At 38.8% G+C, this 13,559-nt stretch overlaps 1 protein-coding gene across 1 annotated transcript in view; it reads right to left on the reverse strand.

Annotated features, from left to right (window-relative positions):
• The window catches only part of wwox (WW domain containing oxidoreductase), a 123,315-nt gene extending 110,897 nt beyond the window's left edge, over positions 1 to 12,418 (reverse strand). The window contains exons 1-4 of the mRNA XM_079346208.1: positions 12,163 to 12,418; positions 11,309 to 11,373; positions 11,062 to 11,119; positions 10,781 to 10,950 (exon numbers count right to left, since the gene is read on the reverse strand). Coding sequence (XP_079202334.1) covers positions 10,781 to 10,950; positions 11,062 to 11,119; positions 11,309 to 11,373; positions 12,163 to 12,269 — 400 coding nt within the window. The 5' untranslated portion in view covers positions 12,270 to 12,418. The remainder of the gene's footprint in view (positions 1 to 10,780; positions 10,951 to 11,061; positions 11,120 to 11,308; positions 11,374 to 12,162) is intronic.
• Positions 12,419 to 13,559: the final 1,141 nt, after the last annotated feature.

A 13,559-nucleotide genomic window follows, 5' to 3' on the forward strand; every position in this document is an offset into this window, starting at 1 on the left:
TTTATTGAGAAGCCCAGTGGTCTGGTAGAGGGAGTTAATCATTTCTCTCTGAAGTGATGAAACTGATTGAATTATTACAATTATAGACTTCTTCCCCTCTTCTGAGATCAAGTTTGGGATCTGACCACAAGCTCTTAAGAAGGTACCTCTTCTTGCACGGGGTTCGAAGAAATCAGGTCAGCTGTTAATTAAGTTGCTAATTACGCAGCGAGGGCAGTAATAATGAAAACCGCTGCTCGTAATAAAAGGGAACAAAACAGACTTGACATTCAATCTACCTTGGCGCGGTATTTCAGCACATCAAAAAGCCTCCGATAAGGACTATCGTCCAATGAAACGAGGGCCGCAGATGCACACAGAATTTATCAGTCGGAGACTTCTTCATGGCTTCATCCAAATCATGAAGTCACGATAAAAGTGACAAGAAACGAAGATAGAGGGAGAGAAGTTCATTTCTAAATTACAAGTCTAAATGGGTCGTTTCAGCCGATAGGTTGAATTCATTCACAAGATTAACCGTTTTTCCCTTTTTTATTTATATTTCCTTCGACATTTACTATCTTTCAAAGCCTTGAAAAGTTCAACGGTGCCGAGCAGATCACTTTTTTTCATTCCCACATCTACAGTAAATACAAACCGGAGTCTGTACTGATTGACAAACCGACGGGCACAATAATTGATTTTGGCAAAGAGGGTCTGAGAGGCAGAGTTTATCAGAGGGTGGATTAATATGAACTGTAATTAGATTAGATGTCTTAATCTGATTTTCATTAAGAGCAAAACTGGGAGGCCTAATTGTGAGGAGAGTGTTGAGGACTAATATCTATTAAAATTCAGAATTGGAGACAGATTCGAAGCCCTCTCTGACAACTGAAGCATGGAATTAAATTATATGACACCTTATTAGGTGCAATGGAGGGAACTGTGGCTGTGAGAGCACAGATCATTTTACTCACAGGAAATGGAAATGAAAGTAAAAAATGTGGCAGAAAAAAAACAAGCAGGCTGGAGTAAACATGTGCTTGGAATTTTGAAGGCTGTAGCCGCCAACTCAGGAAGCACACACCATAAAACCTTCTATGTGAAGAAAACGTTTGAATGTTTTCTCTTCATAATTTAATCTTAATCATCAAAATAATAACAATAACATTTTCTTAAATGCTAAATAATTATGGATGTCTAATAGCACATCTTATTCAATATTTATAAACAGATGGGGGCTACGTTTTACAAATACTTTTTTTGCAATGTGTAAATCTACTAAATATGTTTGAGGGTCAGAACCAGCTTTTTTGGCCAGGTATGTTTAACACACAAGGAATTTAGCTTTGGTAGACTGTGCTCTCTCTGTACAATGTAGACATTAAATATGAACAATTAACTAAAAATATAAACAAGTAATTAAAGACTAATAAGATAGAATACATTGTTTCATCCTTTTAGTCTAAAATGTCAGAATGTTGCTAAAGTCAAAGCTACAAGAGCCAAAAGTGATGTTCATAAACTTAATGCTTATTCCTTCAAAAAAAAAAAAAAACAAACATTGGCCTTGCAGTAATAATATGTGCCCCATGTACAGAGGCCATAGTCCTCAGCCCAGTGTGGTTTTGAATTAGCCCTTGGCCCAAAAAGGCCCACAATATATCTTTGAAAAAAAGACAACTTGAAAGAAACCAGATCCAGACCATATCTCATATTATTGTTGTTGAAAAAATCCACAGAACTATTATTCTATATATATATATATATATATTATATATATATATATATATATATATATATATATATATATATATATATATGACTATATATGAACTATATAGTCATATATATATATATATATATATATATATATATATATATATTTATGTACTGAGGCTCAGACCTCGCGCGGGCAGCCCGGGTTCGCGTCCAGCCTGTGGCCCATCTCCCGGATGTCTCTCCCCACTCGCCCTCCCTGATTTCCCACTCTGTCCACTTTCCTCCCTCTATAATAAAGGCATAAAGGCCAAAAATAAATCTTAAAAAAATTTATATATATATTTATTTTCTTACAATTGACCAATTACTCTATATATATATATATATATATATATATATATATATATATATATATATATATATATATATATATATATATATATATATATATATATATATATATATATATATATATATATATATATATATATATATATATATATATATATATATATATATATATCAATTTTATTTTTTATTTTTTTCACCTTTATTTAACCAGGAAAAGTCCCACTGAGGTTAGAAACCTCTTTTTCAAGGGTGTCCTTTAATTAAAGATTGCAGCTTTTATAGCATCTGAATTTAAACATAATAAAGGCAGGAACTTAAAACCATCAGCCGTCATTTAAAATCAGTTCTTGCAGCCTTTATAAATTGAACAAGAGTGTTTGCTGCTAGAAAAAAAAAAACAACAACAGGACACACTCACTTGTTGTGTGTATACACCATGAAAGTGAAATTAATCGACGCCAGTGTTTTCCATAATGGAGAACAAATTAGAATATGGCAGCAACAACCGCAGCAACAGCCAAGCTATGTATTTCCAATGACAAATAACAAGGGCTTGACATTAATTGTGAAATAACGAGAGTGGCGTTGCTGTAACAGAGACTCCCCGCCCTCACAGACGTGTTACTGGTTGAGAGGGCCGCGCTGAAATGAGTTCCTGGTCAGGTGTACAACAGTGAAAGTGTTTCAGTGTTGTGCGTTGATGCTGGAACATGACGGGGGTCAGACAGGGGGGTTTCTCCAACTCTAAAGGATCGACAGACGCCATGAGCTGTTTTACAACACACACACACACACACACACAAGGCCTGAATATTATGCTGGGCTGTGGAGGATTTTTCAGGTTCTTTTGCCTAATGAGACAACAAAGTGTGAAAAAAATAAGAAAACCTTTCCGTTGTCAGAACATCATCAAAAACAAAGCACAATTGAGTCAACTTCGAGCCCGTGGTTGTGCGTTTGTTCGATGTCAACATTCACAACACAACATAACAAAAATACAGTAACTGGCTCTGCTATTGTTGCAATGTTTTACTCTAATGTAAAAAAAAAAAAATGCATAAAATAGTGTAAAATGTCCATTAAGCAGTGAATGCTCTTCATGGTACATTAGGATCCTGGCCCTGCTGATATCCCCCAATAATGAGTGTGATTTAGTGATTTCACGCTTTGTTTGTCCTCCCTGGCCCACCGCCCCTCTCTGGAAACCCCCCCCCCCCCCATCCCCTTGTACACAGGTGTATTGGCTCAATGTAATGAGATCATTACCAGCCTCGTCAGTAAACGTGTTTATTTGGCAAACGAAGCCGCCTGCTCCTTCTCTCTCTCTTGATCTGCATCCAAAGAGGCATTTAACTAAAATAAGCTCCCTGGTACAATTGGGCAAACAGAAGTCAATTCAGATCATTACAAGACCTGTGGGTAAACACGTCAAGTTCCCACAATCCCCCTTTCACTGAGCTGAGTCTAGCTGCTACACAGTTCATGAGCAGACTTCCCATCAGCTCAAAGCAGTGAACTATAGGGCCCTGCTAACTGTAATGCCCACCATGAAAACATGTTGTGTGTTATATTTCTGAAGCAATAAATAAATGTGGTTAATATGTGACTGTTAATTATACTGTTTTATGTCTGCACATCTTTGGCTGGTTTCATTTGGTTCAGTCAACCTCATTTAGGAATCAAAATGTGTCCGATGGTTTGTCGGGTATACATTTAAGGATTTAACTAGATCACAAGTAAATTCCATCACTTTAACATCCAGATCACACCTCATCTTAAGGGCCGAGTCTAACATCATGGACAACTTCTAATATCAGAAATGTTAAAGTGGTGTCACGATTCAGGTTATGAAAGGAAGGCAGTGTAAAGCCTTCTTAAAGTTAATGGGATGGTATAGTATTCTTTCTGCTAGAACTCCATATCCTCTTTATTTGCGTAATAAATGTCCTTATTGGGCCAAAGTCAATGCAGGGGAAAAGAAGGAAAGCTGAAAAAAAATGTACAGAAAAAAAAATACAGAGGAGAAAAAACTAAAATAGCATGAAGAACATACAAAATGTGTAAACCTCTGCAATGACAAACATTTTAAACTTGCGTGGTCAACCCTGAGAAAATTTCTAGAATTTCAACCAAAAGCAGAAATGCGCGTCAGTGATTTACCGGTTTTCACAGCATTGATAGTGCAAATTATATTCTGATAAAGACGCCAGTATCATAAAAGACACTCGTTCTTCTTTTTTTTTTTTTTTTGATTCGACACCAGGTAAGCTGCAGGGCTAAATCAAAATCAATTGCAAATTAATATAACGTATAAATAATATAAATCATGTAGGTGGATATGTACTGTCTCTTATTAATGTAAGCCTACTTCCCCATTGCATTTGTGAAATAAAACCTTACTGGTAGGTACGTTATCTGACTTGTCTATATTGATCAGAGTTGTATGATTTGAAGAGTTGGTGTGCTACAGTAGCTTTCAGATTGTGTTGAATGCCTCCTCAAAACATTTTGATGGTGAAGGAAAAAAAATAGTATTAGCCTCCTGTGGACAGGTGATGAAAACTAGCATGTATGCTAAAACCCTTCAACAATGCATTAGGTATGTCCAATGTATGTGTGATGTCCATGCCAAATAAAGTTGAACAAGTGGCCAAAATGTCTTCTCACAGCTCAACAAAGTGAAACCATTCAGTTTTTTTTTAAATAGTGAAAGGATGAACACAGTCTACCTAACTCCTGTCTCAGTGATGACTGCAGCTGTTCCCGCTACTTTTGCTGCTGCTGTGTATTTTTCGTCCCAAGAATTGAGAAACAGCCCAACTCCCCCCTCTCTTTCTGACTCTTAAGATCCCCTCTAATTCCCCTCCATTAGTCCAAGAGGAGGGAGATGTCACCCCAAAAGTGGGATGTATGGTTAGTAATTACAGCCCAAGGTTGAGCTGTTCCAGGCCAGAGCACTGGAGTGGTTCTATTACCCCTCCCTGTCCCATTCTCCCTCCCTTCTGCCCCCCCCCCCCCCCCCCCCACACACACCCCCCACCCCCCACCCCCACCGCACTGCTGTCTCGCCAACCATGTAGCCCCTATCTGGTACCCCCCTCCCCTACTCTTCGTCTGACCCTTTGTGTCAACCTCCAACTCCCTACACAATCTCTCATCATGGCCTGAAATCGCATTGTCACCACAGCTCCTCCTGCAGCCGGCCTTACCTACCAACCAACCTCACACACACACACACACACACACACAAACAAGCACACATCTTCACTCAAACATGGATTGCACGAGGATAAACACAGACTCACACACATCTTCTGGGTATCGGGGCTATCCTCATCACTGTCAATGAAACATCATGTAACTTCCATCCCCTCATCATCCGCAGACTGTAAACTCAAAGCTCTATAAACTACTTGACTACACACAATAACCCAGGACCCTTCCATTTTATTTTTTCCCTACAGCCCTTCAGTACATATATGGATTCCATCCTCTCTCTCTCTCTCTCTCTCTCTCTCTCTCTAACCACTTCACTTCTATTATATTAAAGCTGTAATCATTATTGAACCCTTCTGGCCTCCAGCATATTACTCTATGCATGTTACACCAGTTTGGGTCTGCATAGCAAATTTCATCCAAGGTTAATAAAGTTAAATAATTTGACTAACCAACCAAAACTGCTTCTCATTATGTAGCCAATAAACACATTCATCAGAAGAGGACATGAAATGGACGTCGAAAAATAAAATAAAGCTCTCCTTCGATTTCGTCGGCGGGCTCACCGGCTGACACGGAGCAGGACACACACACACACACACACACACACACACACACACACACACACACACACACACACACACACACACACACACACACACACACACACACACACACACACACACACACACACACACACACACACACACACACACACACACACACACACACACACACACACACACACACACACACACACACACACACACACACACACACACACACGTATCAGATGTGTGGACGTAAACACAGATGCACTCTGGATGTCATCTGAACCACACGCAGCCACTCGGAGATGCTCAGAGACACACAGACACCGCATGCCACCCTCACCAGGAACATCTTTTTATCCATCTAATTCCTCCCACAATGAATAATGCATTTCCCTTCTTACCCAGGCTCGGGTTTAACGCATCGCCGCACGGGTCTTTAAGGGGGTCCTTATTCATAAACAGCAGTGCAGTAAATACCGGAGCTTTGCAGCCAATTTAATGGCAGTTATGCTTAACAAATCTGCCTCAATCTAATGATCAGCAACAAAGCTAGGCTACAGGTTTAATCTGCGCACAGAGGCTCCCCCAGCTCTGCGACTCACTGAATATGTTTAGGGATCTCTCCATCCAGAAAGAGGAGAGCACCGGCCTGACACTTAATCCTCCCAACACAACACTGGGATCAACACAAACATAGAACAATGTTAGTCTTTCATGAATAAGAATAACATTCAAAGTCCTAAAACACTGCAGAGGCAATGAATAGAGATCCTCAAACATTATGAAGCGCTCTTTTCACAAATCCTTTTCCATTCCCCTTCCGGACGGGCGGAGTTTGTCCCCTGATTCGGAATCCGGCGTTGACCCTGTGCCTTAAAAACAACATCATGCGGGATGTAATGCATGCATATAGATTGAGGAAGGCTTCGCCGCAACACGCGACTGCTCAGGCGGGCCAGAAAAGTTCACATTTGATTCTAACACATGAGACAGAAAAAAAAGAAGAAACTGCAAGGGTAGAGTAATAAAAGGTGGGAGAAAATACTTCTGGAAAGTTTTTCATCCAGTTCGTTCTGATCATGTTTGGACTAATAGCCTAGAAAGAAAAAAAAACTGTCGTAATCAGAAGTACAAGCACCGCCAAATGTCAGTCTTCTGTTATAGGTCTGCTGTTCTGTTCAGAGATAAAAATAGCACATGGAAGATAGATGTGCCTCCTGAATGTTTTAATACAACACGCAGGGTCAATGTGTTATTTCGGAAGGCTGCTCAACATATGTACTGCTGACAACGTGACACCTGAGAGACTGATGCTGCTCCCGAGGTACACATATAGAGGTCCACATATATGTTCGTACACAAAGGTCCAAGAGAAAGGTCAAAGGGGAAGAATACTGTGTGTGGCAGGAAAGGACAAAACTATTTCTTGCCTTACAAAATCAATTTTAAGTTTAATGATTCAAAGATTTGTGTTGAGAATTGTTGTTTTTATTTCTGACAACGTTAGGCACTTTTCTGTGAGGGAATAAAGAGGGGTTTGGTTTTTTTTTTTACTTTTAAGGCACTGGGTGACAGACATCTCATGACAATGGCCCTTTTAAGGACAACTGTTCCATGGACCCCTGGCCAGTAAATAACCTGCGAGTTAGTTGATAGGAGGGGAATTAGAGCCAGAGCAGGAGTGTGTAATGGGGATGGATAGGAGGCTCAGGCTTGGGTCAAAGCCGCTTAGGAATCAATGTCGAGGTACAGGTGTACACGCACAGGTCTATAAGAGTGAGAAAACCTTTAAAAGAGGAGGAGGGGGGCGAGAAGGGGAGATGGAGGGGAGGAGGGTGGGGGGGGGGACAAGCTGCAATCATTCATTTCCATTATCACAATTAAAAATACCATCCGACTGTGTACTGGTTGTTAATTTACAAAAGAGAGCAGAGAGTAGATGACTAATGTTGTGAACCGAGCGCAGTGATCACAAGACAAACTGCATTTACTGGACTGCCTCCCAGTCCTGCAGCTACAGAGCTTCAAGGCTGGACACACAAAGAAAGCAGACACAGTGACATTTCATGCACAAATAAACTCATAGACGGTATGTGCCTCTCATGTTCATGTGCATTAAGAACTAAATCAAAGAGAGAATGTAAATGTGCTAATTAAATAATAACCCACCATTACTAATAAAAATGTCACATTTCCTGTGAAGAGAAGAAACAGGGGAGGAAATGGAAATAGCCTTGACACTTGGATTAAAACACTATTGATGCCATTAAAATGCTAAGTGGGTCCAACCAATTGGCATAACCACATTTCACTAGTGGAATGTCAAAGCAGCACACGAGTAGTAGCAATTACTATTAGAATACAGTTAATTATGGCTGCTGCATATTTAATATGTGGTGGAGTAAAACAAAGGTTATGTTAATATGGGTTTATTAAGCATTCACACTCTGTTAAAGGGCCTGTGGGTTGAAGCTATTTGACGCTTTCTTCAGAGAAAAGCTGCTTCTGTTTTGTTTTCTAAATGAACTGATTTTTATTATTTCCTAAATACAACGCAACAAATCCTAAATGTGAATTGTCCCTTTTTATTATATAGTTTTTGTTTTCTTACACTTAAAACCAGCACATGTTCAGCAGTTAATATGACAACATCGAAGGCTTCGACAGTCACAGCAGCATGGACCTCCCTTGCCCTCTTGTGGTGAAGCTACTGAAAACCTCTTTCTTCACATATCGCTATGTTTCTTCACTTTTTGTCAAAAGGCCAAAAAAATAAAAACAGAGTCAACGACGCGTGGACTTTTAACAAACAGCTTGATGATGTCAAAGTGTTGTCACCTTCTCCCCTACCCCAAAGATCTGTAAGGTAAGGACTGAGTTACATTACAACGTGCAGAACAACTTCCAGCTCATTTTTAGAATCAAGTCAAAATGTAAAAAGACTGACATAGATTTGATGCATGAGTTGGGTCTTTTTTTTTTTGTAAGTACAGGCCGATTTAAGCTCAAGTCAAATTCATTCAAAGATGGTATCCAGCAAGAGTTGAGACATTGAATCATCTGAACTTTTAACACAGTTGTGTTTAACTAAACTCTAAATGAAACAACAACATTAGACATCTCTAAGAATGTATCGCTCACTATGAATCTGTTCTGTAGTGGACTTTGACCGGTCCTACCCTTTGTGTTACTTATGCCTGTTACTACTTTGATTAAATCGAGGCTTTGGTTCATTTCCTGACATGAGTCAAACCACCATGCACTGTAAATCATCTTCTTCATATTCTACAGTCAATAGCTTCATCGTGTAGGTACTGTATTATTATCACTATGTCTATGCACACCTTTAATGTAAATACTGTGAACACTCTCTACTTCAGTGCTGCTCCAGGCATGAAGAGGGGGGAATGAGAGAAGGAAGCCCGAAGACAATCCGAAGAAACATTTCTTTAAGTGTCTAAAAACAATCCAGCGTGTCAAAAGCAATAAAGATTTAAGATATTTGATTTTCTGACATATTTAAGACTGAAAATATGACGTTGCTCAAAGTATCTATGAAAATATAGGTGAATGTTCACAAATATGAAAGACAAAGTGTGCACACAGCAATATCAGATGATTTAAGGCCCCCTAGAAAATGTATAAAGTCCATGAATAAATACACATGCATTCTTCTTTTGCACAGAATTCCTTAAAGTAGTACCGAAGGCCGACGTTCTAATTGAGAGAGGAGAGTCTTTGGAAACATGATGTGGCAACAAAGTACTTGGAGCTGCCAGAGTTTGGAGTGTTCGCTTCTCTTGTACAAACTAGTCTTTTTATCAATTTAGAAATGTTCAGTTGGCGTTTTTTTTCTAATCAAAGATTACATTCATTTAGTCTGTGTCTAGTGTGGGATATGTTCACACTAGCAATCATTAAGAAGCGGAAGAAATTGAACAAATGGACTGCCTTTGCTGCAGAGGAGGACTCTACTTCTGGAGACTCTTTGGACCCAAGTGAACCATTTTTCTGAAGCATATGTGCCGTCACAATGTCTTCCTGGTACTTTCCTTGACTACATTTGGTCCTCATATAAAAGCAAAATCATAATAGATGAAAACTTTTTTCATTAAAACTCTTCACAAACTCTTCTGAAAATGTTTCTTCATAGGTGTTATCCATTTCTAAGAAATCTATTTGAAAACCTTTGTAGCAATGATGTTTTTAAGGACAGGCATATTTATATGTGTAATACTTCATAATAATCATTGAATATTTGTATGATACAGACAAAGACAGATGGAAGAACATTAAGGTCAGGGAGGCATTTAAGTCCAAAAGTGTCTTTGTGCAGTCAAGGTCCCCTGGCTGATGTAAATCTATCCACTGCAGCGCTGCTCTGCAACATCTCCTAATACATTCACAGCAATTACACTGCTCTGACTTTCCTTATGATAAAGGATTTGAATATAAAGACAATTAAGGATTTTATGTTTATTTAATTTCCCTCACGCTGTCATTATCTCCCCCCAACAAAGTAGCAAGTCTGAACAAATGGCAGCCACTCGTGCTAATTTAAACTAAAAAGAAGGAGGAAATACATTTGTTTCCAAACCATTATATAGTGAGCCGTGCATTTGCTGGCTACAAATGGACACCATTCATTACAGTTAACAATGACATCCAATTCTGCCCAGCTAATGAACTTCAATACAATCATGTTCGGTATTAAGGAGTGATTTGTTGAGTCTAAGTGTATCATTTTGGGGCTAATGTTGATGAATGCCTGGATGTGGAGAGATGGGGACTTGCAGAGATGCTCTTGTCAAACACTCTTCTGTTCTATCCTGGTACCACAGCACCACCTAGTGGCGTCATCACAGAAATGCGCCTCACTGTATGACGTTCAACATACCGGTAGCTAAAACACAGCACTACTGAACAGGTGAAGTGGATTAGGATTATTTGAAACTCACCAATGCCCGAGTTGCCTCCAGTAATGAGGACAACCTTGTCAGAGAGGTCCCGACCCTGCAGTATCTCTAGAGCAGCAGTGTTTCCGTCGTAACGTTTTGGCTTCACCAGCACATCCTCTACTGTGAAAGCCTGCCGTGGGTCAAAGTATGTGGTCCGCTTGTTTATGTGGCTGAAAATGAAAAAAATAGGATGTTTATAACTGACACGTTATTCTGATTTGTAAGGCCTATTAGAGCCAGTGAGACGATAATATGCTTTACTCAAAGGTAAATCCACTTACTCAACATAAATGATCTGTCCTTTTTCATCCGTTTCTTGCTCCCAACCATACGGTAAATCTGTGAGAGAGAAAATGCATTAGTTTATATCAGAGAAATAAATACCTTGCTGTAGAGGATACTAATATATTAAGTGAGAATATCCATGTAGTATAAAGCTTATAAAGCATTTCTACTATGTTCCCTTGCCAACCTAAAGAAGACAGCGCAGTGCACATAAGATACTAAAAATAAGTGAATTAACCAAACCTCCAGCACATCGCTTTTTCTTTCCCGTCTTTGGATGTTCCCACTGTGTCTTCATTTCATCATGACTGTCGGTACACAAACAAAGGAAGATGAAACAAAATAACCCCATCATTATCCCTGCTTTATCTTGTGTGTATTAATGTAGTTAGCCCAGCATCAAACCACTCAGAATTGCCAGCAATAGCCAATATAGGCTTACATTTATCACTAGTAGTTACGTTATGAAAAAAAAACACAGACACAGAGAAAAACAGACAAAAAAAAAAACAGATACATACCATGTTAGATAACAAAGTATACAGCATCATAGTAACAACATCAGATTAGACAACACACTGTCAAAGCAGTAGAGAGGAGTTAAAAACAAGGGACACATATCTAACAATATGTGGCATCACATATTGAAAACTGTCCTTGTCTAAAATATAATTTAAAGACAGTCATGCAGACAGCACAATAAAACTTTAGGATGTCATTGTTTCATGTTCATAGAGTGACAATAGATGAAGATCTGCCTCTCAATCATTTAAGAGCATCTGTGTTACAATACTGCAGATACAACACAACTACACATTTTACGTATTGTATTTTAACCTTGCATACTATATATTGTTATAGTAATATAAACCTACAATATTTATATCTCTGTACACACAAATGTATGCTAGCGATTTCGATATCATGGCATGACAACTGGTGCAGCTCGCAGGCGATGCTCGCCTCTAAATCACAACTATGGTCTGAACACTAAAATTCTCTTGAGGCTGTAAACAAGTCGAAAACTTCAGCCTGTAATACTGCGAACATACTATAACCTATGTACATGTATTCTTAACTCGAAGGATTGTGCTTACTTTGCATAGTAGACCCAACCATCTTTGGTAGATCTCTCTTCCCAGCCGGGAGGTAATTCGTCGTCACTGTCTGTATCGTCCATACCTGCGTATTTCAGAGCTGCCATAACTCCGCTTTTTCAAGTGAATGGTGGCTACAAACAAAATAATATCTGAAGAATGAGCGTGGCTATCAAGACTACTGAGGAATCAAAAGCGGCTTCACATACACTTCCGCAACAACACCATGACGATTGCCGCAGTGTCTTATGGGATATTGAGGCAGAAAACCTGTTTGGCAGCTGGTAAAACTGTCAAAGGTCCATGACGTGTGATGTGTGATTTCATATTTAAAATAGGATGACTGTTTGAACTAGATAAAATAATATTAGAATATTATATCACAAACCAAAGTGAAAATGCATTTAGGAGATATACATGTATTAGGTTATGTCTTCTTGTGTGTTTCGCTAATTTACAGTCGACAAGACAGGACAAAAAGTATTTTAAATCAGACCATTAACACATCAGGGCCTCCCTACACCAACTCAACACTTAAATCTTGTTATAATGACCACACAAATGCTTCAAATTCTGAAAAAAAAATATTTCTTTCATACCCTCATGAAGACATTTTGAAAAGAACCCATAGTAATCAAATAAAAAGCATATGTTCTGGAAGAATATCACATTGCTTAATGTTGTGGCCTTCATGTGACTCTTGAGAAGTATGCTAATTCAAAAAACATCTGTACTGTTCCTTTTAGGAACGGCCTGAAGCATCTGTGTTAAACCCGAACCCATACCCTATTGACCTAATACAGTACCTTACAATGGTTGTTGTTGTTCTTGTTTTTGTTTTGTTTTTTGCATCAAGGCAGGACCCTGATTCTTGATACAAGAAAACACAACAAGTGTGCACCAATTCTGAACATATATAAATGTTGGAGTCAAAGATAGATCAACTTGAAAAACACAGGATCTAACAAAGAATTATTCAAGCATTGTTCTCTGCTTTATCATTTTGGTACAACAGTTTTTTATACCAGCAGCCAAGTAGGCCTATGATCTCTGAAACATGAAATTTAAGTGCATAGGTTCAAATACAGTGTAACCAAATGATCTCTAATGGCCAATACATTTGGCTACAATTATTTCTCAGTTTGGGAAGGTAGTCTTAAGCTGAGAAACAGCTGTCTTGACCACAATCATTCAGATTGTGCATGGTATGTCTGTTAGGGGACATTTAACCCATCTTCGACACAAATGAGAGTCTGATGAAATGCTTCTCCAGTGAGGAGAAAAGGTCAGACCCTTTAACTATTTTACTTTGAGGCTATTGAATTATTTGCAGTAATATTGGATGCATTTTTACCCAAATAAGACAATACATGTGCGATTGCATAATATATTTTGCT

The sequence above is a fragment of the Symphodus melops genome (assembly GCF_947650265.1).
Source record: "Symphodus melops genome assembly, chromosome: 6".
In the NCBI taxonomy this organism is placed as follows: domain Eukaryota; kingdom Metazoa; phylum Chordata; class Actinopteri; order Labriformes; family Labridae; genus Symphodus; species Symphodus melops.